Source organism: Myiozetetes cayanensis, unplaced genomic scaffold, assembly GCF_022539395.1.
Source record: "Myiozetetes cayanensis isolate MyiCay16 unplaced genomic scaffold, myiCay2020 scf3, whole genome shotgun sequence".
In the NCBI taxonomy this organism is placed as follows: domain Eukaryota; kingdom Metazoa; phylum Chordata; class Aves; order Passeriformes; family Tyrannidae; genus Myiozetetes; species Myiozetetes cayanensis.
In genome coordinates, this window is record NW_026087521.1 from 43,346,762 (window position 1) to 43,371,220 (window position 24,459).

Genomic DNA, 24,459 nt, shown 5'->3' on the forward strand with positions numbered 1-24,459 from the left:
AGTGTCAGCAGGCCCATTGGTAAGGTTAGTTTAAGATAAGAGAAAGTGTCAGTTCCTTTCTTGCTTTGGCTCAGGTTTGATCATTCCAGTGACTGATTTCCTTGCTGAATTCCATTTATGTATACAAATAATATCCATGAGGCTAATGGAAAAACCTTATAGAATTACACCTCCTGCTCAAGAATTTCAGGATTACAGAATGGCCAAGGCTGGCAAGGGCCTCTGCAGATCAGCTACTGCAAGCCCCTGCTAAAAGCAGCACCAGCTACAGCAGGTTGCTCAGGGCTGTGTCTAGTTGGGTTCTGAGCATCTCCAAGGATGGAGACTCCATAATGCCACAGTGTATTTTCTTGTGTTCAGGCCGTTTCACATGCTGTCACTGTTGCCTCTTCTCCTGTCAGTGGGCACCACTGAGAAGAGCCTGGCTGCCTCCTGTGATTCCACCCATCACAGGTGCACAATTGTGGCCAAATAGAGCCCTACACCACCAAAGAGTTTAAGGCTTGTTTTTAGGGTAGGGTGGTGAGGCTGTTGAGCAGGTGATTGCAAAGGATCTGTGCAGCAGCACAGCACAGCCTGTGCCTGCTTATGTTAATTCAACTGTGGATTGATCACTCCTCCATGTACAGGAGCTGCAGGTCAGGATCACTATGCTTGTTCAAACAGAAGTATATTAGCTAGCTACCATACAAGGCCTTCACATGTATTTTCCCTGTTAAATCCTCATAGGCCTTCTATGCATATTTTCAAAAGCCCTGCCCTTAGGGTTTTCTTTAGAAGTGGGTCTTCAAGATATACCTGGCAAGACAAAATGATTTTGAAGTTTCCTGCCCAAGGCTTAAAACTGAAAGTGTTCAGTGTTCTGTACATCTCCAAACATGACCAAAGTACCACAATGTGGAGCTGGAACCATGTCTATATACCAAAGTTCTTTCATATAAGCAGGCTCAGTGTTATAAATGAACATCAAGGGCCCAGCTAGGTAAGGAGTTTTTTTACAAACTATCTGGGAGAATCACTTGGTCTTAAATGTTCATTCTCTACTGCTCTTTTTATGTTCATTCTTAGTCTAAAACCTAATTCTTCAAACCTTCACATCAACTAAAGAGTGGATGAAGTGTAATAAGGACCCTTCACTAAAAACATCAAAGGCCACATTGCACAGCAATTTTTCAGTGTGTTTACTGACAGTAGATGAGATCTTGAAGTAGAAAGTAAAAGAGAAGATCAAAAGTCAGGACAGAAAGATGAGAAAGGAGACAAATCCACAATTGCACCTTCGCTAATCCCCTGCACTCATCCTTGCCAGACTGGAAGGGAGAAGAAAGGAAGGGGATATTTTAGGTCATGTCTATATACTGCTAGGTTTATGAGAAAAGAGTCTAGCTGATTTGGCAAAAGGAAAAAAAGCTAGTAATAAATAATTTTTTTGAAATTTATGTATGACAGAAACTACCTTTCCCAGAGTATTTTTTTTAATTTAAAAACATTAATTTATTAGATTGCTTTTTGGATGATGGTTCTCAATGAATTAAACTGTTGCCCTGATCAGAACATTAATGACCAATACATGGCAAGTGAGTAAAGATATACATTCCATCTTTAAAGCAGTGTTGTCCAAAAGCAATTCCTACCGTTTCCTACCAAAATATCAGTTCAGAGAATTCCCTATTTCAAGTAATCTGTCCCTTAGGCAGGTCCTATGACAAAGATCAGAATGTTGTAAAGCTCATTTTGCAGATTCTCTCCCAAAGTACATAGCACAAAACACTATGCAGTAGCTGCCAGCACAGTATACAAAATAAGCTATGTATTTCCCCACAAACATCAGCCAAATAGAGGCTTACCTTTCTGAGATCTTGAAACTACCTTAGGTCATAACTGAAGAGGCTTCATATCTACAGCCATCAGAACAAACAGCTTGTAGTAGACAGAATTTCAAGTTAAATCCTGTATTAGTACAACTGAAATTGTCAAAGATACAAACAAATCTTCTAGGGTTTACTCGTAGGGTGGCTTTGCATTTTTGTTGTAATCTAAATCAGAAATTTGGGGAGTATTTTCACACAAAGCATTTGAACTGTACACTCTGATTCTCTGTAAGAGGCTGAAAACTTTAAAATATGAAAAGCCATATTCACTCTGCGCCTTAGCAGTTGTCATAGGGCAATGCCGAGGTTGTTGCCTTTGCCAAGGAGGAAGGCATAGGAAGTTTTCTGTGTGATCATACTTACAGTCTTCCAGCTTACTTCACCTTCATGCCCTGCAAGAGAAGCAGCCTAGGAAAGCCAATGAAGACACTCCAAATTGTTAGATGCTACTACTAGCTTTGCAATGACTCACAGGGATACAGGACACATGCTTTCAGTGAACAACTACTGCTTCAGATTTGGATTGACGTTTGTCACTACACCACAATATGAGATGTCAGGTGATTTTCCAGTATTCCAGAATGTACACTTCCACCAAAAGCTGCTAATTCCCAGAAATACTCCTGCTAGCTATTTTTCCAAGGCTAAATTTCCACTGTCTTCTAGTAGGGGCAAGCCCAGGAACCCTTTTCAGCCTAATAATTGTACAGACTCTGTAGCAAATTAGATGTTAGGTGCACATTAACGGTAGTAAAGACTCACTGTCTAGTGAGCTACCTTTTACATGCTGTCTTCTTTCACACATCTAAGCCCATCTCATAATTTTCTAAGCAAACCCTCACCTTTGACCATAAAGGACAAGTAGTACCTGTAGGAGGCTTCTGGTTTAGACACTGTGTAAGTCATATCTCCTTGATGGATGCTGCAGTCTCCTGAGGAGGGTGGTTGGGTAGTTTTGTATACAGTTCAGGGAAGAAGGTAATTAGGAACAGCTCTAAGGCTCTTTATTCTGGCCCAGAATTTCTCATAACATGGCCCTGAATAAGCAGGCCAATGGAGATAAATTGGAGCTGGACCCTCCACGCTGTCCAGACTCACTTCAGAGAGGGCTTGAAATCCGCAAGATTAGCAGATATGCACTACTGGGGGAGAGGGTGGAAGTGGAAAAAGCAGGAGCTCTTTAGAACAAAGTATTTGCACCAGAAAAGCAGTGCAAACATAAAGACATTCTACTTTAATTCATGTAATTCCTAATATGATCTGGATTATTCTAGAGCTCTGCAGAGGCTGAAACTACTAGCAATAGAAACTGAACTTATCAGGCCTTTGGAATAACTTTCCAATACCGTCAGCCATACAAAAATTATCCTTCCGTGAATATTACACTTGTTTCCTTACTTCAAAACACATTGGAAAACTTCCTGTTATTCTTAGAAAGTCACCGAGTTAGTTTATATTTTTTAGTCTGCTTTTTGCTGCAAGCTCTGCATTTACACACTAGTTTGGCATTAAGGCATTTGTTTGCATTATTCTCTCCAGACTACTCCACGATGCAGTCTTTTCCTCTTTCTGTTCAGACCAATACAGAAAAAAAATGAGTCCTCTCATATTACAAGTTTCATCCTTCCTTCGAATTCAAGATGAGGTGTCCTGACATTTGCCTTATACACAACTATCGTAGACATCCTACCCAGGAAACAGCATTTTAAGCCACTTAAACCAGCAGTCAGTCTAGAACTGAGTTTATATTCAAAGTTGCTATTACATATATATATTACATATATATGTATACCATACATACCATGACCTCTTGAAAGTAAATGAACTTAAAGTTGTAGCAAGAGCTATTTTATAGAATTGGCATGCATTTCAGGTTTAAATAAGTACTGTACTGACATTCAAGAATTTCAGTCCCCATACAGACTGAGATGAACAGCACTTTTATTTATTTCAGTTACAAGAAGAAAGACAAGTAAACCTTACAACCAGCAAGGCAATGAAGGCCTTATGACCTTAGTGAAAATCATTTCATAATCTAGGCAATGTTATGATTTCTTGAGATAACAAAGAAAGCACACCCCCCCTCTTAAAACAACTTTTCCTCATTTCTGTAAGGAAAATTTCCTGTAGGAACAGCACACTGATGTTAACAGAATCAAGAGGGACTACTGATGTACAAAGCCTACATTCACCCTCCCACCCCCCAGCAAAAGGCTTAAGTGTAAATTTTATTCCAAAAAAGATAACATGCAGTCATGACCACATCCAGAGGAGAGGGAAAAATTAAAGTCTGTTTTCAAATGAAGTCAAATTATTAGTCATTAATGAAGTTAAACGAAGATACGTTTTCATATGACAATGTACTTCATGGCTAAAGAAAATCCTCATTTTAAGCCAATGCTTATCTGACTTTTGTAGTAGAGAGAAAACAGCTTACATAAAAACTGATCCCCCCCCAAGCACTCTAGATAAGAACTGTGATGTAACAAAAGTGCCAGAAATGTGGGAAAAATTACTATACAAAGTGTCAAGTGCAACACACCCCCCCCCCATTGCCTAGAATTCAGTGTATTTACTGACGTACAATAGAAAAGATTGAATTCAGGAGTGGTTGACAGTGGGATACAGTGCTACAGGTTGAACATTAGCCTCTAAAGGACAAACTCAAGCATGCATGTATCCCATCATAAGGGAAAGATTTGCTTGAGCTTCCCAAACTGTTGATTTCTGCAGTTTGCTCTGGTATTACTGCCTTCCTCATTACCAACTTAATTCCTGCACTCCTTTGAAGGGACCCCTTTAAAAATTCTGGATTATTTGACAAAAAAAATTCACTCGCTGTTTCAAAGAATACAGAACTGGGAAAATAAAAGTTTACAACTCCTCCCTTCTGTTGCTCTTCTAAGCAGTATTAGATCTAGAGCGCATGAGAAAGTGCCAGATCAAGTACTGTTCCATCATCTTTTGCTGTTTGAACAACACAGTTGAGGCAGACCGTAACTTCTTCAGTCAATCTCTAGTCGGTCAGTTCTGGTACATTTCACCCATGCTATATTTCAGTTCTCGGTTTTCCCTCACTTAAATCGTCAGGGATATATTTATTACACAGTACTCACAGGAAGTCTCGGAATTTCAGGCAGACCTATTCATTCCCAAAGAGTATCCTTTTGGTTCAGTGAAGACTTCTGAGTATCTTAGCTTACACATTCATTCTGGAGGCAGCCACCATGATTCCATTTACCCAAAGTACTATCTGGAGCGCGGCTGTTACCATCTTGAAATTGCAGTTTAAAGTTAACCAGTAATACAGAAGAGTACTTTTCCATATTTCCAGTGAAGGAGCTGAGAAAAAAAGATCTGTAAGAAACCATCGCTGCAATTTTATTTTAACAAAAGGGCAGATTTATTCATGTTTACAAACAAGTTTCAAAAACAAAAAGGAGAACATGTATGCTACCCACTAACAACCTTTCAAAATGCCAACAGCCCTCATGCTGCATGAAGGATTCTATAGATTAGAAAAAAATCACAGTTCCACTCACAGTTCACCAAGACAGCACTAAACTAACATGATTAGACAAAAACAAAGGACTAAGATTCTGATGTATTTTGATTTAATCCATTTTGCCCGAGATAACAGAAATATTTCAAGCAAGTTCCATCACATATTGATGTCCTGCATTAAACAATCCTACTAAGTTCTGAACAAAAGTTATTCATTAAGTTTCTCAAAATTTTTAAAAATTAAACAGTTGTTTCAAAACCATTAAGTAGTAAATGTATTTAAGAAACTAATTAGGACAGAGGCCATAACTTCATTAGAACACCACTGCTCATGTTTTTACAAAGCATTAGTGTTATCTATTTGGCTATTAGTAGTAGCAATTTATCTACAATATTTAACAAGGTAAATTGCAGGCAAAATTTAGTACAGTTTCAATAGAAACACCCTTTTCCTGAAAATACAGCAGTATTTGAAGGACTAGTTTGTGTTTTTTTGGTTCTTTTTTTCTTTTTCTTTTTTTTTTGTTTGTTTTCTTTTGTTTTCTTCTCTGTATCATTTATAAGGAAGCTTCCCATCTATGAACAGGAACAAAAAAGTATCTACAAACCTTGTAAACAGATCTGTATCATTTATAAACATAAATAATCCAAATTATTAACAGCCAACAGCAGAAATTAAAGTATCAATTCAATGATCCAGGGCCTCCTTGCCCTTCCCAGCCTTCCCCTCTGAAAAGGATCATGATAAACTAAAGCTCTGCTAACACACTGTTCAGGACCATTCTTAAGTACAACAGATGATCCACAGGTCACTTATGCCAAGTTACTGTCAGAGTTCATTATTACTCCCACCCCCAGAAAAGCACCCTCCAGTCTGGCAGAAAGCTTTTTTTTTAAAAAAATAAATCTACATTCGTACAAGTGTGTCTTCTGTTGAAGTCCAAGACAAGAATATCATCTTGTCCATCATAATGTGTGAAGAGACCCAGTTTCAATTTCTTTACAAAGCAGCTAGTGTGTTAACATTCAGCTTACAATCAGAGTGATGTTTCCAAACTATGTAGTGGGCTCCCTGGGGATGAAGAGGTAGCAGACTTGTTCATGTCTGTTGTAAGGTGAATTCCACTGTCAACCGCATTGTTATTTTTATTGGGAGAGGGTGGGGGAGTAGAGTTGCGTTTTGTTGGCGCATCATCTTCAGCATCAGTATCATCAATAAGGGGAATATGAGGCTCGGAGTCTTCTATTCTAAACTCAGGATGCGTCATAAAATTGTGAATTGAACTTCGTGTCTCAGGTTTCTCTAGCCCCTCGTACAAGGAGCTACGAAATGCATTCACCACTCGGATCTGTAAACAAAGAAAAAAGGCTGTTAAAATGCTGCAGATTTACTGGTAATGGCATGGTTCTTATGAGTTTGAATCCACAAACAGCTAGACATGAGTGAATCAAATTTGTATGATGCAGTGGAACTTGCAATAAACTGTAAAAAATGAAGAGCATTTCAGTAGAGCACTGCCAGTCTACACAGTAGGAATAAAAATTGTGAAAGTACTGCAAAAAGATGAAGGGCCCTAAAAATTGGTACTAGAATTGTTCAATTATTTAACATGGGCTAATAAGCATTTTTCAGAAGTGAGGCCAACATTTATTTACTTCTTTACAAATTACGGAAGTCTCAATGAGTGTTTCATTGAACATTTGGGGGAGGTTGAAGGGAGGGAAGGAGGGGATATGCTGAAAATAAGTTAGGGGATAAAAAGGGTTACTAATTCTCATGCTAGGAACTAGGATGTCAACTGACTATGAAAAAGCCAAGCAAGTGTAAGCCAATGTCACAATGACCGAACATTTACGAAGTCATGCAAAAAAGGATACTACTATAACAGCTGTAAAAATTCGAGTATATACCCATTTACCACACTATAGAAAGTTCCTTAGTGAATAGTGCTTTGGAAACTTAAGACCAGAACTAGAAAATTGAACAGTGTATTGTACAGTTTAGTAGCCAGAACAGGTAACTTTGAAGAGATTACTTAAGTACCAACAAGTATGAGAAAAGCAGGGTGATCAGCCTTTGCTTGAGTCTTCAATCTACCTTGAATTCATGGACAAAATTCCCAGGCTGAGTATTGTTTTGTATCTTTATATTGCATAATATTTTTCAAACCAGGAAGCTTACAGATTCATAACTAAACCTTTCATAGTTAAATTAGATGAGGTACAGCTTCATTTTACCAATTGTGCATGTCTAGGTTGACTTGAATTCCAAACTGAAATTTGAATGATCAAACCAGCTGCCCACCCTCCCCTTCTCTAAAGTTCCACATTTCCCTGACCAACTACAGGAATTCAGGATTCTTTCTCGGATTGATAAAACAAGTCCGTGACCCCTCTGCCCAACACTTCTGTGAAGATACAGTTTCCCCCTTCTGTTAACTCCCCATTCAATCTCCATACCCGTAGGTCTCCAGCAAAGCAGTGTCAAAGAGTGCTTAAATAGTAAGCAGCAGAGCAACTCTGTAGTAAACAAGAACTTACTGTTACAAACAGCAAGTCAAATTTAAAGCTTTTTTTAGCACATCCAAGATGACCTGTTTCAAGCTGAGAAATATATCATGACTAGTGCTTCCATAACGTTCCTTGAGAATAAAAATAAAGTGACTTCCAGGTGAAGGAATGAGGCTGGAAGGTCAAGCAGATCAAGAGCACAGACTTCAAAGCAGCTAAGATACAACAAGTAAGTTCACTGCAAACAGAGAAGGGCTCCCCAAAAGCAATGCATGAAATCAAATTTGTTAAACAGAATCACTGCACATGATAAAGTCTTATGGACTATGCTCTTTGACCTCTAGAATTAGCGTTGTTTCCCCATGGCTTCTCTCTCAGACCACTTGCACAAAGAATTTTACTTAAAAGCTATCATGTCCCCATTTTTATAGTACAGGTACATGCTGAGCCCAATTCACCATAGAGACAGGGGAAGAGGACAGAAGGGGTGGGGGGACAATACAGGGATGGGGCACGCACACAAGGAGGAGCACATAACTACCAATAAAGGGATGACAGGGAATAGCATGAAAGTGCTAGAGAAAAGATTACAAGAGCAGCTAGTACTTTACTGTTCATTGCATTAAAAAATTGAGCACGCTGTCAAGGAGTTGGCACATTACCTGGGGTTTAAACAAGTCCAGCCAGCTGCATAAACTGTCTTGGCACTTACCAAGAAAATTGGCAGTGACAATGTCAGACTGCAAGTTTGAAATGCCTTTATTTGGCATGTTGCATCCCACTGTGCCATTTATGTGGCAACATGAAATATGAATGTCTCCTGGGATGTTTTTTTATTGCTAACAGATGAGAATTTAGAACATCAGCAGTAATGGAAAGCAATTTTTGGCTTAAAAGGACAGCTGTAATTATCATAGAATATAAACATACCCACCATAAAGGTTCAGTTCCCATGCAAAATGCGTACTACCTAAGTGGATTAGGCGCTCCAGCAAACACAGGACCATCAAGGAGTCCAGCCGCAAAGGCAGAAGTCAAACTATCATCATTTTAAGCTATATTTTAAAAGGGAAAAATCTAGTGTTTTTAAGGCTTTTTTTCCAACTACTCACGATAATTAGACTAGAGGGATAACTATAAATAAATTGCATAAGTGAGGAGCAAACAAGACAATTTGTTAAGTGTAATTTATACTGTCATCGGGCCTTGCTCATGTAAGTACCAGAATAGCATGGAATGCAGTAAGCACTCCAAGTCGCCCTCGCCAGACGGCTGTTTAAGAGTTGCAACCTTCATAGGAACAGCTGAACTTTTTTCCAACAAACAGTTCCAAAAGAGAGACAGTACCACATCTGCTTCCCATTAATACATATATTAGCTATCAAAAGTTGTCCTTCTAGAGGGTGTAGCAGAAGGCTGTACTACTTAGGATAAAAAACTAGTTCTCTCCTATGGTAGCTCTGTATCTACACTGGTCATTTGATGCAACGAGATGCTGCAGTGCCCAGTAGATTCTGCTCAAATAGCAGCATGGAATGACATGGCTCTCTAGAGAATTCTGAATGTCTAATTAATGTTCTGGAGTGTAGTTAGGGATATAGGTTACTAATTAGCATTTTAACTAGGAGATGCAATCCTGTGTATCCTTACTGTTAAATCTACTTTTCATTTTGTGTCCTTGAGGCATGCAAATTTGTGAGCAGAGCTTCTCAATAATACTGTCAGGTAGGAAAATACCTGCCTCACCAATGGAGAACAAATACAGAGTTAAATACTTGTGCAGGTTCACACACAAATTCTGGCCAAGCCCAAACATAAAAAACCCCAAATTTTAAAAGAACCAACCAAACAAAAAAACCCAAAACACAAAACAAACAAAAACACAAACACAAAACCAAAACAAAAACCAGAAAAACAAAACAAAACACAAAAAACCCCCCCCACACAACAAAAAAACCACAAAACCCTGAAGAGACCATTTCACTTAAGACAGCTCCTGAAATTAAGGGTCTTCATCCACCTGGTAATCTGAAAGTTTAAGTGGGGAGGGGAAGAGGGAGAAGAAGCCCTCTCAGAGCTATTTTAAAAACCAATGATTTACCAAATCTCTAGGAAGTTAGAGAAGGAAGTTAAATATGATATATAATTAAGATGGAAAATTCTTTTGGCAAAGATATTGGCTATCAGTATTCAACTACAACTGCTATGCATCTTCAGGCTCCAGAGTTTAGGCCTACATCCAAGAGTAATTAAATCTCTAGCCTCTCTGTAGAGGAAGGCTGAAACTGAAACGCTGCTTAATAGCACAATATAGAGAGGGCAGAATTAAGGTGACACAAACTTGTCTTTCACTGATGGCTTATGAACTGCTCCCCGAAGAACCTAGAGAGGGAAAAAAAACCCTTCAGATTTGAATGAAATTTTCCCATTTGATGCTTAAGTATTTTTTTTTCTTTCTATATTAGCTAAGTACATATTTCTTCTGACTTGTATGCATATTAGAAGCCTTGTTTCGCCACCTGAATCCTGATGTTGAAAAAGCTGTTATTCAGTAAATAAGGTCCAAGAAAGCAGAGATTCATAAAGTTCCTCACACGCTACAAAGAAAATGCATTTAGTGCTTCATGCTCTAACTACATTTCTGTTTTCAACATACCATTTGCTTCCAAATCAGCTTGCTTATTTAAAAGTATTGTTTGTGCTGCAGTGCAAGACATCTATTTTTGTTGGCCTGGGTCCATGATTATACAGTTAATTCACTTATTCAATATAAAAGTCACCCTATAAGGCATATACTCGAAAATTTACAACAGTTTTCCCTGCTTATTTTAAAAATCCCTCTGTACACGAATGGATGAAGGCACAGGATGTGCAGGCTCACAGCTTTCGCATTAAAGTCTTTTCTTGAAATTGTTCCACCTGTTCTCAGCCCTCTAAGAAAAAAAAAGTCTTGAGGACTCCACTTTGTGGAAGAGCTCTATAAAAGCCTGAACGATGATTTTAAGTACTAAGGAGAAAATGAGAAACGTTAGGTACGTGAATTAGGAAATGTTAATTTCATGCACTTTAGGAACACACACTCACACCCCACAGTAGTAGAAGCAGTAGTAGAGGAAAACACTACATGTGTAGGGGTAGAAATATTTGTTACATCATGGTGCTGGCTGGCGATGGAGGGTTGCCGCCTTAGAGCCCCCTGAATGGTACTTCCACTCTGGAAAGCATTCACTACATCCATCTGCAAGGAATCAGAGATTGTGACAGCTTGCTCAGCAAGAGAGAGAGAGAACAAGAGAAAGGACCATCCCATCTATAACACACAAAAAAAGTAAAGAAAAAAGGCACTTTTTTAAAAAAAGAGCAGATACATAGGCAAGAGTTGCATTTAAAGCTGAAGAAAACAGAGGACCCTGAGGGGTTACATATCCACCCATCCCCCCTTTTGACAGTCTCAGTCACACCAGTTAGAACTGCCACCTTAGTCAAAAGGGCTGGAGATGGAGAGATTTCCCTCATAAAACCCACTGCGTCCTACCTTTTTCAAGACCATACCTGAGTTTGTATTCTGTTTAAGCCTCTAAACCACAAGATCTGACCACGACGCAATTCTCTCTCAGCATGATCAATCTCTTCTACATCTTCTGCTAGCTCTTCTTCAGGAATCTCTTCCTTTTGTGTTCCATGACCAGCTTCTTTGAGGAATTTCAGACGACTGGTTGGAATTGTTGAAATCAACTAACGGTGAATGAAATACATTGAATGAATACATGAAATAAATCAGGATTTTTTTTTTTTTTTTTTAAAAACAAAAAAAAAAGGCTTAGCATGATATCCTGCATACAATTAGCAAAGTTGAAAACAATTACATAAATACATCAATGTAGAGTGCATAAATGCATAATTGCATAAATGCAATTACATAAATGCATCAATGTAGAGTGATCACTCCAGCTGAATAGCTGCAACGGGAGGTGTGAAATTAAACCTGAACTACAGAAAAACCTTGCCAGGGACAAAGAATTCCATGTTAACGTTACCTGACAATGCCAGGAAGGAGCAGTACTGAAGCTAAAAAAAGTCATTAATTCTGTAACTTATACTTGTATCTAGAGCTTTCAGAGCTCCATCAGTTTAATGAGCATGATGTGTTACCTCAAGTGAGACCTACATCACCTAAAGTAGACACAATTAATTCAGAAATACAGAACAGATATTCATTCATGACATCGAAGCTATGAATCCATTTCCAAGGGGAGTGATGTTTTTAACATGGTATGTATCTCAAACCGTTACTTTGCTACTTGGTGTATAGTAGTTTATGTATCTTAAGCTAACCAAAAGCTGTATCTGGCTGTTCCAGCTTTTCATCTCCACTTTCAGGGCCACTCTGGTGAACTATGTAGTTAAGAGGAGTCATCTTTTGATACATCCCATCTAGCAGCTCCACATCAATTACAAGTTTGCTTTCCTTGATCATCACAAACTTAGAAGACTGTTTCCGCAGCTGCAGAGGAAAAAAGACTGCTCCAAAAGCAAGATAAACAGCCCTTCATGCTGAAACTGCTACTACGAATGTTCCCAGCTCTTTGACTTTAATGAGACGCTAGAGCAGCACGAACTGCAGCAGGGAGGCTTTGCCCTTGCAAGACATTTTGGGTCAAAGGTATTTCAAGCCGTCTCAATTCTCTACTAGGCTATCTTTAAACCTCAGAGTGACTCTATTTGATTTTTTTAAATAATTAATTTTCCAGAGAAGCTTATTAAAAAGCTTACCTACTTTTAGAATATGCATATGTATTTATGTATGTATTTACAACTAAAATACACTCTACCAATATTATGCTGAAATGTGAAGTCTCTTTTACATAACAGAAGGAAATAAACTGTAATGGAAAACTCTTCATGTGGTATGAAAAGTTTAAACAACTGTCATTAAATAATAGAAAACTTCATAGCTCTAAAGTTTCATGTAATAAGCTTACTGCTTACAAGGACTGTCATACATGCAATAGTAATAAAATCCTGGGGGAGAGGGAGTAAATCAAAATGTAATAGCTTCATAGATGGAAGGACTTTCCAATTATTTCACAATTATGCAAATGAAGATTAAAGGGAAAGTTGGTTTGAGTTTTGCTGCATTTCTTGCTACTCCAGAAAGTTTTGAAATTAAGAAAATATTAGCAAGATTTTTTAAAAAAACCATTGAACACCAAGTTAAACATATTTCAACATTATTATGTTCATTCCATCTTATTCAACTAAGGACCTTCTAGCTATTGAACTAGTCGATTTTCATCAGCATTTACCATTAATCCCATATACTCACATACAGTACACTTGAAAGATCTGAATGCTAGTGTATTTCTATTTGCTATGTAAGTATACTAATACAAGTAGGTATTTGGCATTTTGAAAAATACTAGTTTACCTGGCCCCAGAGTAGTGTGCCCATGCCCAGGAAAATGGACCACAGCCACTGTTCAATCGAGAGTTCTGAGCAACTGAAAGGCTTCCCACCAAACTGCACAATAACTATCTGTGAAGAGCAACATCATTAAACATGTATCAATGACCTGTTACTAGAAAATTCCCTAGTACTTCAAGATCACTACAGGCAACTCTGCATTAGAACATGATTCCCCATCTTATTAAGCATACCCTTCCACTATCTCAGCAGTTTGAGCAGGTTTCCAATTCCAAACCTAAGCCCTCTTCTTATGCTTTTCAATATTTCAAGAACTATTAATTCATTCTTCAAATGTCACACACACAAAAACCTGCTGAGCCATTCATATTGCTTGCAGTTTTTTCCCTTCATTTCAAAATTACAGCATGTATTTGATGCTACAAATTTACAGTGATTATTTCACCTATAAACACCCATCTCAGAACTAATTCGATTAATAAATTTGTATTAATAGAAATCTTGGATCCATAAGACATGAAATATTTCAAAAGTAACTCTACAGGATATTACTATGTATCCCATCTGTGTTAAATGTCAGATTTTAAATCACCACACTGTGACATCTACATATGAATTGTGGGGGAAGGGGGCAGAGATCTCGAAAGTTTAATTAAATGAGTTCCTACTGACTTACCTATTACAACAAGCTGTATGAACTCTAATAAGCAAGGTATCCCTCTGCATAGGAACTATATGCATGAAAGTCTGCCCTGCAGAATCAACAATTTAAAGTAACAGGGCAGGTACGAAAAGGAGACAGTACTGACCATTAAATAGGACACATGACTGAAAAGCTGAAAAGCCAGAGTATCTTCTTTTATTAACACAGAATAAAACACAGACAAAAACTCAAGACTTGGGAAGGCATTCAGTCCACTACGTTTATAAAAGGAACACAGTTGCACGAGTAATTTCTAAATGTTTGGCTTTGTTGCACAACAACAATCAATCTGCTGAATATGCAACTCTAAAAATAATAGTAGCTTCTGTAGAAGTGTCATCTAAAAAAACCTAAACCTGGGAAAGTAAGTGCCCTAACTTAAAATGAAGCAATGGTGCATACATTTGCAATGCTTGGACTGCTATGAATTCCATCAACTTCATGGAATCCCACATCTAAGGAGAAGGTATAGGTTAAATCTGTAGGTTAAATCTTACATCTGCAACAAGATAATTTAAAATGAAAGCGTTCTGAAATAAAGTAGTGTATTGATTTATTTCTTCTGATTAATTAAGGCCATTTAGAAGGTGAAACTATTTCTTGTAAACTAATTTTTTTAGATTCAATTTTAAGTTGGTGTTTCTCAACACCAGCGTGTTAACTCAATCAATCTAAGATAATTTCATTTCATTTGTTAGCATATACTGAGTTAACCAGCTTTTACAAATCCCCCTACATGCACCTGGACATCAATTTTCTTCACCTAAAACAGCACCTCTACAGATAACTCTAAAATATAAACCAATACATATAACTGATTTCTGCACCAGTAAGATAAAAACTGATATTTAAGTTTCTAAAGCTTATTCGTGTCCTAATCTCATTAAGAAAATGTAAGTTGTACCTTTTCTATGCTTGTTTAAATGGACTCTCTTTCAGATGCACAGGCAGATACTATACGGAAGATTGGGGGGTAGGGAATGCACGGACAGATGACACACACAACTTCTTCATATTTTGCCAAGAGACTAGATCACTAAAATCAAACTGAAGGACTAGAAAATTCAAAAGGTACAAGTACTTCTACACTCTGGTTTTACCAATTTAAAAAAAGTCTTACCTGAAAACACCACCAAGCTGCACTTGCAAGTGACTTATAGCAAGTCTGACACTGAAGTTTCTTCACATTGCAGAAATTAAATCCCTGGCACTAGCTGATTGGCATTTCAAGGTAAGCAAGTACATCGGTGTACTTAGATGCATTTCCCCCAACCCTCCAAGAATTTACTTACCTGTACAACAAATGTCCCCAGAACAATAGAACAGAAGATAGCGTTGTTAAAGATTCCTTCAAAAACGTTTCTTTCACCATGAATTTTTCGGGCATTAATTTCATTAAAAAGCTGCATCATCACAAATGTATTAAATACTATAGTATAATGCTCTGAAGGAGGAGCATGCAGAGGTGCATTTCTTCCACTATCGATATCAAAAATTTTCTCACCTGTGTATAAAAGGCATTTATCAGCAGCTTAATTAGTGTCTTTACACACACTACAACAAAAAATAGTTTTAAAAATCACATCTCTCTACAACATTCAGAATAACTTTGTAAAGCCTCATTTTTCTTACCAGCAAACAGGAGTGTGAATACCACAACAAGTTGGTAGAATGCATGACCCAAAATATTCTTCATCATTGTACGAGAAATCAAAGGTTTGTTTCTACCATAAGGCTTTCGCAACAGAAGAGCTTCAGTGGGTGGTTCTGTTGCCAGGGCAAGTGAAGCTAATGTGTCCATTATGAGATTTACCCACAGCATCTGCACAGCTTTGAGTGGAGAATCCTATAAAGATAGATACATAAACCCTCCAGTAGAAGTGCACAAGTTACAACTCTTAAAGGTATTTATTATACAACATTGGCATGATCTGGAAAGCATTATGTTCTTTGGACTACTATTTAACTTAAAGTTTAGACACAAGAGTTAATCAGTCATGACATTTTCAACCTTTATTAGCTGAAACAATCCACTACTGGTACGTACTTGTGTTATGCATGCTCCTGTAAAAGCAACAATTACTGCTACTACATTGACAGTAAGCTGGAACTGAAGAAATTTGGAGATGCTGTCATAGACGTTTCGTCCCCACATAACTGCTTTAACAATACTTGTGAAGTTGTCGTCTGTAAGGATAATATCAGAAGCTTCTTTAGCTACATCTGTTCCAGCAATACCCTGGTAGAAAAAGAAAAACACCATGAAATATAACAAGATGAACTGACCTATGTGATAAAAGCTATTATTATGTCCTTGGTCGGCATTCACTTTGAGGTACCATGTCTGAAGGATTCCTTTCATGTAAGTATCTAAAGGCCTACTGAATCAAGTTCTACTCAAGCATGGGAAAATGTGAACAAACAAAAGAAGTAATGTCTTTAAAATAAAGACTTTAATAGAAATCCCCAAGTTGATGATAAAGACACACCAAGTTCCCCAAAGAAATCTTACTGAACCCTGTTCAAGCTGAACACCACCAGATGGTGCAGTGCTACACAGTTCAGGCTCTGCCCTAACCAGTTTCCTATATGGATTCCAACAACAGGCAACATATGTGGTCAGAACACAGTATAATTATTAACATTACAAATAACAGTTTGCAGAAGAACATTAGCATTAAACAGTGGAATATGCAATGTCATTGCATATGCATTGAAATGCAGTATGACATTCTTAAATTTTAAGCACCTGTAGTCTCCTACGGTATCCAAACAATTAAGATGACTTCTGTGTAATACCTACTCCAAAGATCTTTATTTTGCTTTTGGCATTCCAAAACCTCTAACTCAATAGCAAATTTAATGATCCTTATTCTTGATACATTACTTTGTCAAGGATATGAGTGACCTGCACAGCTATGTGTACACCTTAAAAGGTACCTTTAGGTATTATATAGTGGATAGTATACTTGAAGTGCTATTTAGATAAAAAGTTATGGAAAATAGTTTCTTACACAGCTGAACACAGACTGTACGAAACATTTAAGTTCTAGAAGAGGAAAACAAATTGGCCCCTGACAGTGAAATACAACAGCTATACAGTTGCAGAAGACTACTCGTTAAGAAACGACCGTTACAGTTTGGAGAAAATTTCAGAAGTAGCTGTCAAACTTGTAAATCATGCTTTTGAAAAATGCTCCTTGAGAACAACGTCAAAGCTCTTCCTCTTCCCATTTTTTCTCTCATGATTAGAATCTGAGTCAGTCTATCTGCATGTGATGTAGGAGGAGTGTGGTCTTCAGTGTTTCCCTTCAAATGCTTAATAATGACTTTTTAAAGACTACAGTAACCTGCTAGCACCAAACTGTACCTTTTCATCTTAAGACTGAGAAGGAATCTTGTGGCAAAGGGAAGGCTGAGGAATCTATCTTACCATGTCTTGAAAAAAAGCACAAGAAAGATAAAACCTACATACTTAAGCCATGAGTCTATCTAGTATTAGCATTTAAAAGCCAAGAAATGGTTTGGCAACCACATAAAAGGGTAGTTGAGAATTTAAACTGAAAAAGCCACATAATCTAAGGAATCATCCAGACAAGTACAGATCCTAAATTGTCATAAAATGCTGCAGCTTCAAATGCACTAGATATGGCCTCCAAAGCCAGTTTAACCATCAACTGGCAGTCTCCCTGTTCCTATGTATCATTTCATGGGAAAGATGATTAAAGCTCATTCCATATTGCATATAAGCTTTATTCAAAGTCAACATAATATGATACTTACCACCTGAAGTCACTCTTTTATGTTGAACATATCTCATTTCAGATATCTTCAATCTGTACTTCTGTTCTGACACTTTGTAACAAGCTTTGAAAGTCAAAAACCTTTTACACCAAGTAACTGGGACTCTGTATTTTTAAAATTTTATTCAATGGCAAATGCCACAAAGACATTTTCCATTAACTAAAACCATGTTAATTGGAAGAAAAACTAACTAATATTAAGTGAGAGAGAAGTTGACTGCATTAACTTAGTTGTACGTCAGGCTCTTAATCTTATGTAATTTGGTAAGTTATCAGTAAAATATTGAAGATTTAAAAAAAAAAATCATACCATAGCAAATCCAACATCTGCCTTCTTAAGAGCTGGACCATCATTGGTACCATCACCAGTTACTGCTACAACTTGCCTCTGGTCAAAGACAGTGCTGTCAATTATCCCTAAAATAAAATGACATTGTGGTGTTACAGCTCTAAATTGACAACACAGAAAAGATTAAACTGAAAGAGAAAGCCAGTTTTTGTCTTCCTTGGTCTCAAAAAAAAACCCCCAACAAAATATATGAAAACCCCTAACAAAAACAAACAACAATCACAAATAGTTCTATAGTTGGTTCTACTTCTCAAGCACAGAAAAAAATCAGTTGGCAACACCTTCCCAGGTGTTTCCCACCACTCAGTCCTATCTTTTTTCCCTAGAAGCAGGAAAAAAAAAAAATCTGGCTTTTTACTTACCTTTTACTAGAGTGTGTTTGTCAGTGGGAGAAGATCTTGCAAGAACACGAAGCTTTGGCCAAATTTTATCTATTCGCTCTTGCTCTATCTGCAAAAAGACCATTGGTTATATTTTACAGTTAGGAGACTTAAAATATTTGTTGATGTACTTGACATAGTCAGTATGCTTACCTCTCCTTTTTCATTGCGTATTCTCCTGTTAAAGTCTTTGCCCTCTAAACAAAGGAAGTCTTCACCAGGATTCAGAATACCACATTTTAATGCAATAGCACGAGCAGTGTTAATGTTATCACCTGTGACCATACGTACAGTTATGCCTGCACGTTGACACTTCTTTATTGCATCAGGTACCTGTAAACAAGAAAAAAATCCCACAGGCTCAGAGATTGTACATTAGCAGAATAAATCTAGACATGTGAGTGAAAAGAATGTTTATGGCTCAGGCCAGGATAACTCTTATTTTAAAATGAAGACTGTAGTTATGGAAATATAAAAAAAAAATTAAGTAGCTTTGTGTTTCTATCATGTCAGTTCCCCTTCCCCCTGCAATTTTTCAAATACTGCAGTATCCAGACATACCACAAAAATCCTCACAACATGTTAGGCTGAACTGTGTACTGGCATTTCAGTTATGATTCTGTGAAATAAACTACTGCTCATACTCCACAACTTCACCCATGACTTTTACTGCAAAGTGACAACAGCACAGATTAGCCTGGAGTTCCACTTATATGTGGCATAAAAGCTTTCACCATGAAAAAAACTTCCTTAGACCTCAACCACAAGCCAAACTCCTTACCCACAGTTCTCAGGAGATAAACTCACCTCTCCATCATTCCCCATGAGAAGCTGGCAACAAGCACAAAGACTAGTATTATCCTAATCAAATAGTCCTAATATAAGGGGTAAAAAAACCGCCAAGTTGTTCCATTTACTGAGACCCTGCACAGTAAGCACCTTAAGTTATTAGTTTCTACAGAGCTTCAGTAACACAGCATAAGTGACATTAAGTAGTTTTAATCTGCTTTTATAGCTCCATTAACTTTCCCTCAAGAAATTAGATTTTCATTTATTAACTATGCTTAAGGCATACAATAGCAGTTCATTTTCTTGTACTCTCTGCATGATGAACAACGTGAATCTCTTGTAACAGAACTAGCTTAGTTGGTGACCTTACCTCAGGTCTCACAGGATCTTCAATCCCAACAACAGCAATGCATGTCAGACCAGTAACGATATCATTTTCGTTGTCCCACTCTGGCTCAGGTTCTCCTGCTGGGAAGTCTCTGAATGCCAAGCAGATGGTTCTGAGACCTTCAGAAGCCATTGGTTCAATGACAGTTTTCACAATATCATCGCGGTCCCTAGGTCTAAATACCTTTGGTTCTCCATTAGCACTCAGTATCTTGAAGCACCTGGAAAGAAAGATTTAAAGAGTTATCAGATTTTAACCAGAAGTTCAGCCTATTCAATGGCTTATTACTGAAGTCCAGTAAGCCTCCATAAGCTTTGTTTTCCTTAGACTCTCACACACATACAAAAAGCCAGTAGTGGTATCTGTAAGGTAATCTTCATATGCATGTAATTTTTTCCCAAATGCAGTATGTACTTTCTGTAGATTGTTAACTGAGCCAGTCATCCTAGGATGAAAGTAAAGCTAATGAATTTAGGATATAAACATTAGTTACCTCACAGAAGTATCCATTTCTGTACTGTATGTAAACAGACTGGTGTTTGTGCTGGTTGAGTCAGGCAATCCAGTTCCACAAAATAATCTCACCTAGTTAACAGCTATGCAAGTCTCAGAAGTATAACAGGCTTCTAGAACATGCATGTGCTGCTTAACAGCTCTAAGCACTAAAGTTACAGCACTAAAAGCAAACTCTGGTACTGCTACCCTTAAGAGTAGAAAGATTTGCATCCCTTCATGCACCAGTCTAAGTACAGAGAATTCAGAGAGCATCTGGCATACATGGTAATGTGAAATATTAAATTAAAAACAAATACCTAAACTGATTTAAATGTTAGTATAAGAGACTAGATTCAACACTACAGACTCTAACATTTCAACACATTCTTTTAGTTATGTTCTTCATGCCAAAGATGCCACTGCTTTCATAGACAGCATATATACTTTATCAATATTGGTACCATGAATATAACACTACCAAATATTTTTAACAAGAAAATTAGTCTTGTTCATATGTCCTTTGCCAAGTTCTGCCATAAAACAACACCATACACATTTGTTTTACAAATTAGTACAAATGCAACACTGAAAAAAAAAAAAATAATTACTTTTTTTCAAATATCAATTTCAGACCTGGTAGATCTGCAAAGATGACTACAGTTACATTTAAGTGTTTAGTCCAAGGATTTAGGAAATACTCTAAGAAGTTTCCACCTCATACAGGAAATTAAAATGAAGCAGTCCCTTAGGGCTTCAAAATACCCATCATAACTGAAATTTGGTTAAATCAAACCTGATTTTGGTTATCTGTTCAAATGTAATGGTCCTGAAACCTTACATCAGGCATGATTATGAGACAGCCCTCAGAACATCAACATAGGAATGATTTTTAGTGGAAGGCTGAGCCAGAAGCACCCATTGATTACCATGTTCACCTGAATCACATCCTCACTATAAACTCTGTGTGCTACAAATTCTTCTGGCCTGATAAGATGTCTTCAGTTCTTGGGTTTTCTAAAAAGGAAGTGGCTTTGGTTCAGGAAAAAAACCTGCTTGAGCCAAATTTTTCTTCAGTAGGTATCTGGTTCAGTTTTTAGAAAACTACTATCTGATGTTACAGGAATGCAGTTGAGATGGAGACAAGAGTGTCTGTATGTCTTCAGATCATGTAGAACTGAGCAATTAGGCCCTAATTAGCATAGCACTTATTTAACTAAACTTAAGCATACAGTGAAACCTTTTGCAGAATCAGGGGCAACTGATTGTTTTATATCAGAGAATCACTGTTCATTAGCTTTGTGAGAAAGCAGCCATAAACTGGATATGTTGGAGTGAAAGTTTGGAAGCTGTACAAGGAATGGCTGAAGACACTGCTTTTGCTCAGTCTGAGGAAGAGGAGGCTGAGCAGAGCCTTCATCATGGTCTACAGCTTCCTCATGATGGGAAGCCAGAAGGGCAGGTGCTGATCTCTTCTCTGTGGTGATTGGTGACAGAACCTGAGGAAATGGCTTGAAGCTGAGTCAGGGGACGTTTAGGTTGGACATGAGGAAAAGGTTCTTCACCCAGAGGGTGGTTGAGCACTGAAACAGGCTCCCCAGGGAAGTGGTCACAGCACCAAGCCTGCACAATAAGCATTTGGACAACATTCTTAGGCACATGGAGTAATTCTTAGGGTTGTTCTGTGACGGGACAGCAGTTGGACTTGATGGTCCTTGTAGGTCCCTTGCAACTCAGGATATGATTCTATTAAATATTTGACTTCATGTTAAGGAAAGAAAAAAAAGTGCTCTACTCGAAAAAATTTCTGCATTTCTTCTACTCTTATAATATGTAAATGAGTCACTAATAAATGCTCATGTTTAAGTTTCAGTGTTCAAGAATAGTCATACTTGTTAAAACAAAGATGGAGCAGCATAATTGACAAACCATGTTACAAGCACTGCATAGGAAGTAGCTTATGATGACTAAGCAGACCAAGTCTTTTTCCTGTTTGATACATACTCTGAAGTAGTTTGGATACTATTCCAATAGTATTCAAATCAGTCTAGGTTTTCTTGTTCTTTGACAAATGACCTTATTATTTATTTTTCAACTCAGTTATGAAGTCAAGTGGGCCACATGAGTCTGGGATGAATGACATCTAGCATTTTTACAGTTCAACTGCTCAATATAATAAGTTACAAAATAGTTCTGAAGGTAGAAGTAATGCAAATACAGGCATGCTTATTCACCAATAAGATCTGGCTTAAAATCTAGCAATGCAAAAAATGCATGGACTTTAAGAGTCCTTTCCAGATTGACATTTTGTTCTGAGCACTAATTTGAGGAGAAGGAAGAATTATACTGTTCTCTTAAGTGCATTACAACTTTCCTAGATAAAGATTTGGAGAGTTACTAGCAGGCAAAAAGGTAAATTGAACTAATTAACATAATCAATGTGCTACTCAGACTAGAAATAGTTTGACCTTAGAATCAAAACCAGCCTCACTACAAACTACTGTTCCTAGAGAACACTAGGCATACATATTTGATGTCTCTCCTCACCTAGTTTGGAGTTACCACAGCTGCCTTCACATCTATACAGGTTTGTCCCAGTGGTGTCTAATCGCTCACTAAGTCTAATCTCATTCTAATAAATCCTCTCTAGATGGGCAGATGGATAAGGAAGCAATTTGCTTTGTCACATTAAAGGCCCTCAAGTTTCTTCATTCATCTTCAACCTTCCATTAAAATGATCGACTTGGACATCGACTTGCACAGTCTAACTAATGGTATGCTAAAAGTAATCACTGTTCAAAGGTACAACTTCTTCCTGGAATTTAGGCGTATCAGCTGTTGGGACTTTACTGGAAGACAGGTGAGCATTTTGATCAACCACACCTAAAAGTAAAATAGGTTAACTAAAAAACAGATCAATTCATAGATGCTATCAGAGAAGAGTTTACAAGGTCAAATTAATCACTACCAGTTTTTGGGTTTTGAAGTGCTAATTGCCCACCTTACTGTAGCAAGCCAAACAGCTGAAGGAGACAAGCTAAGATGCCGGCTGCAATCCTAAGGGTATAGGACTACTGCACTTGTTTGTGGTTAGTGAGACAAATATTTCACACACTATGGCACAATGCTGTTTAGCACATCAGTCTCCTCACCTATCACAACATTTAGCCAAATTAAAGTGCTGAATCACAGTAGTAGTTTTTCTTACTTTTTAAGAACTATCTCAGAGGCACCTTTACTGAATATCCGGAAACTGCCATCAGAGTTTTTTAACACAGTACTCATAGATTTTCTAACAGAGTTGAAGGTGTACACTTTGTACAAATCCTCTTCTGGTATCTCATTTCTTACGTCCTGATAATCACGTTTTAAATCCAAGAGCAATCCCAGCAAGGCACATTCAGTTTTATTTCCAACATGACGTGGTAGGCCACCTTCTTTTTCAGGAGGCTGCAAGAAAAACAAGAGTGAGCATTGATTAGGAGGTTAACTTCTAAACCACTGAAACACAGCATTTAGAAAACAAGAAAGGCCAAATTTAGCCCTGGGATAGGGAAGTTTTAATTTTTGAATGATTTTTAAGTTTTAATTTTTCAATGATTACTCCTGTGAGTCACGATCCAAAGTCACACTGCTGCTTTTTTAAAAGTAACTTCCGTACTTGTTTAGGATCCTTCCGTCCGTTTCTCAAACTCAAAAGTTACCCATTAAATTTGTATCAATCAACATGATCTTTCTAAAAGGCATTTTCTATTACCTGAAATACTTATCTATCAACTGTAGACCCTGAACACTTATTTTAGATTCTAAAAGTACAGGTACAGTTCACATACCAATTTAAGCAAGCTAAATTGCATTATTTCTGCTAAATTAAAGTATCCTGTCCTGTAATAATTCTTCCTCAATGACTTAGACTACAATCACATCACCGGTTAGCCTTCTTCTGAACAAACTAAGTATTTAAGCTTCTTAAGTCTCACTCCAAGTTCTGTTTTCCAGGCCATGGCCTACTTAACTGGAAAGAGTTCAGAATCAAGTTTCCAACGCTTTAATACCAGAACAAGTTTCTTATCTCAGCAATGTGGGATATGCACATACTAGTCCTATAAGTAAAGGAGTATTTCTCTTGAGATATTTGAGCTTATATAGCTATAGCACTGCAGTGTAGTTTGCAGCAAAAAAGGGAGAAGCACTTACTCAGTCTGACTTGCCACAGGCAGCTAGAGCTGAATTATATTAATCAT

General features: G+C 37.5%; 1 protein-coding gene across 5 annotated transcripts in view; it reads right to left on the bottom strand.

The window, feature by feature from the left end:
- Nucleotides 1–3,795: 3,795 nt before the first annotated feature.
- The window catches only part of ATP2B1 (ATPase plasma membrane Ca2+ transporting 1), a 61,962-nt gene continuing 41,298 nt past the window's right edge, over nt 3,796–24,459 (bottom strand). For 3 of the 5 annotated variants that reach the window (XM_050324158.1, XM_050324157.1, XM_050324156.1), the window contains exons 11-21: nt 23,424–23,665; nt 19,706–19,943; nt 18,700–18,879; nt 18,529–18,616; nt 18,128–18,234; nt 16,062–16,253; nt 15,647–15,860; nt 15,307–15,518; nt 13,315–13,422; nt 11,439–11,621; nt 3,796–6,724 (exon numbers count right to left, since the gene is read on the bottom strand). In XM_050324158.1, coding sequence (XP_050180115.1) covers nt 6,413–6,724; nt 11,439–11,621; nt 13,315–13,422; nt 15,307–15,518; nt 15,647–15,860; nt 16,062–16,253; nt 18,128–18,234; nt 18,529–18,616; nt 18,700–18,879; nt 19,706–19,943; nt 23,424–23,665 — 2,076 coding nt within the window. In that variant the 3' untranslated portion in view covers nt 3,796–6,412. Of the gene's footprint in view, nt 6,725–10,972; nt 11,125–11,438; nt 11,622–13,314; nt 13,423–15,306; nt 15,519–15,646; nt 15,861–16,061; nt 16,254–18,127; nt 18,235–18,528; nt 18,617–18,699; nt 18,880–19,705; nt 19,944–23,423; nt 23,666–24,459 lie in introns of all 5 variants that reach the window. The other 2 variants (XM_050324160.1, XM_050324159.1) reach the window with 2 other exon arrangements.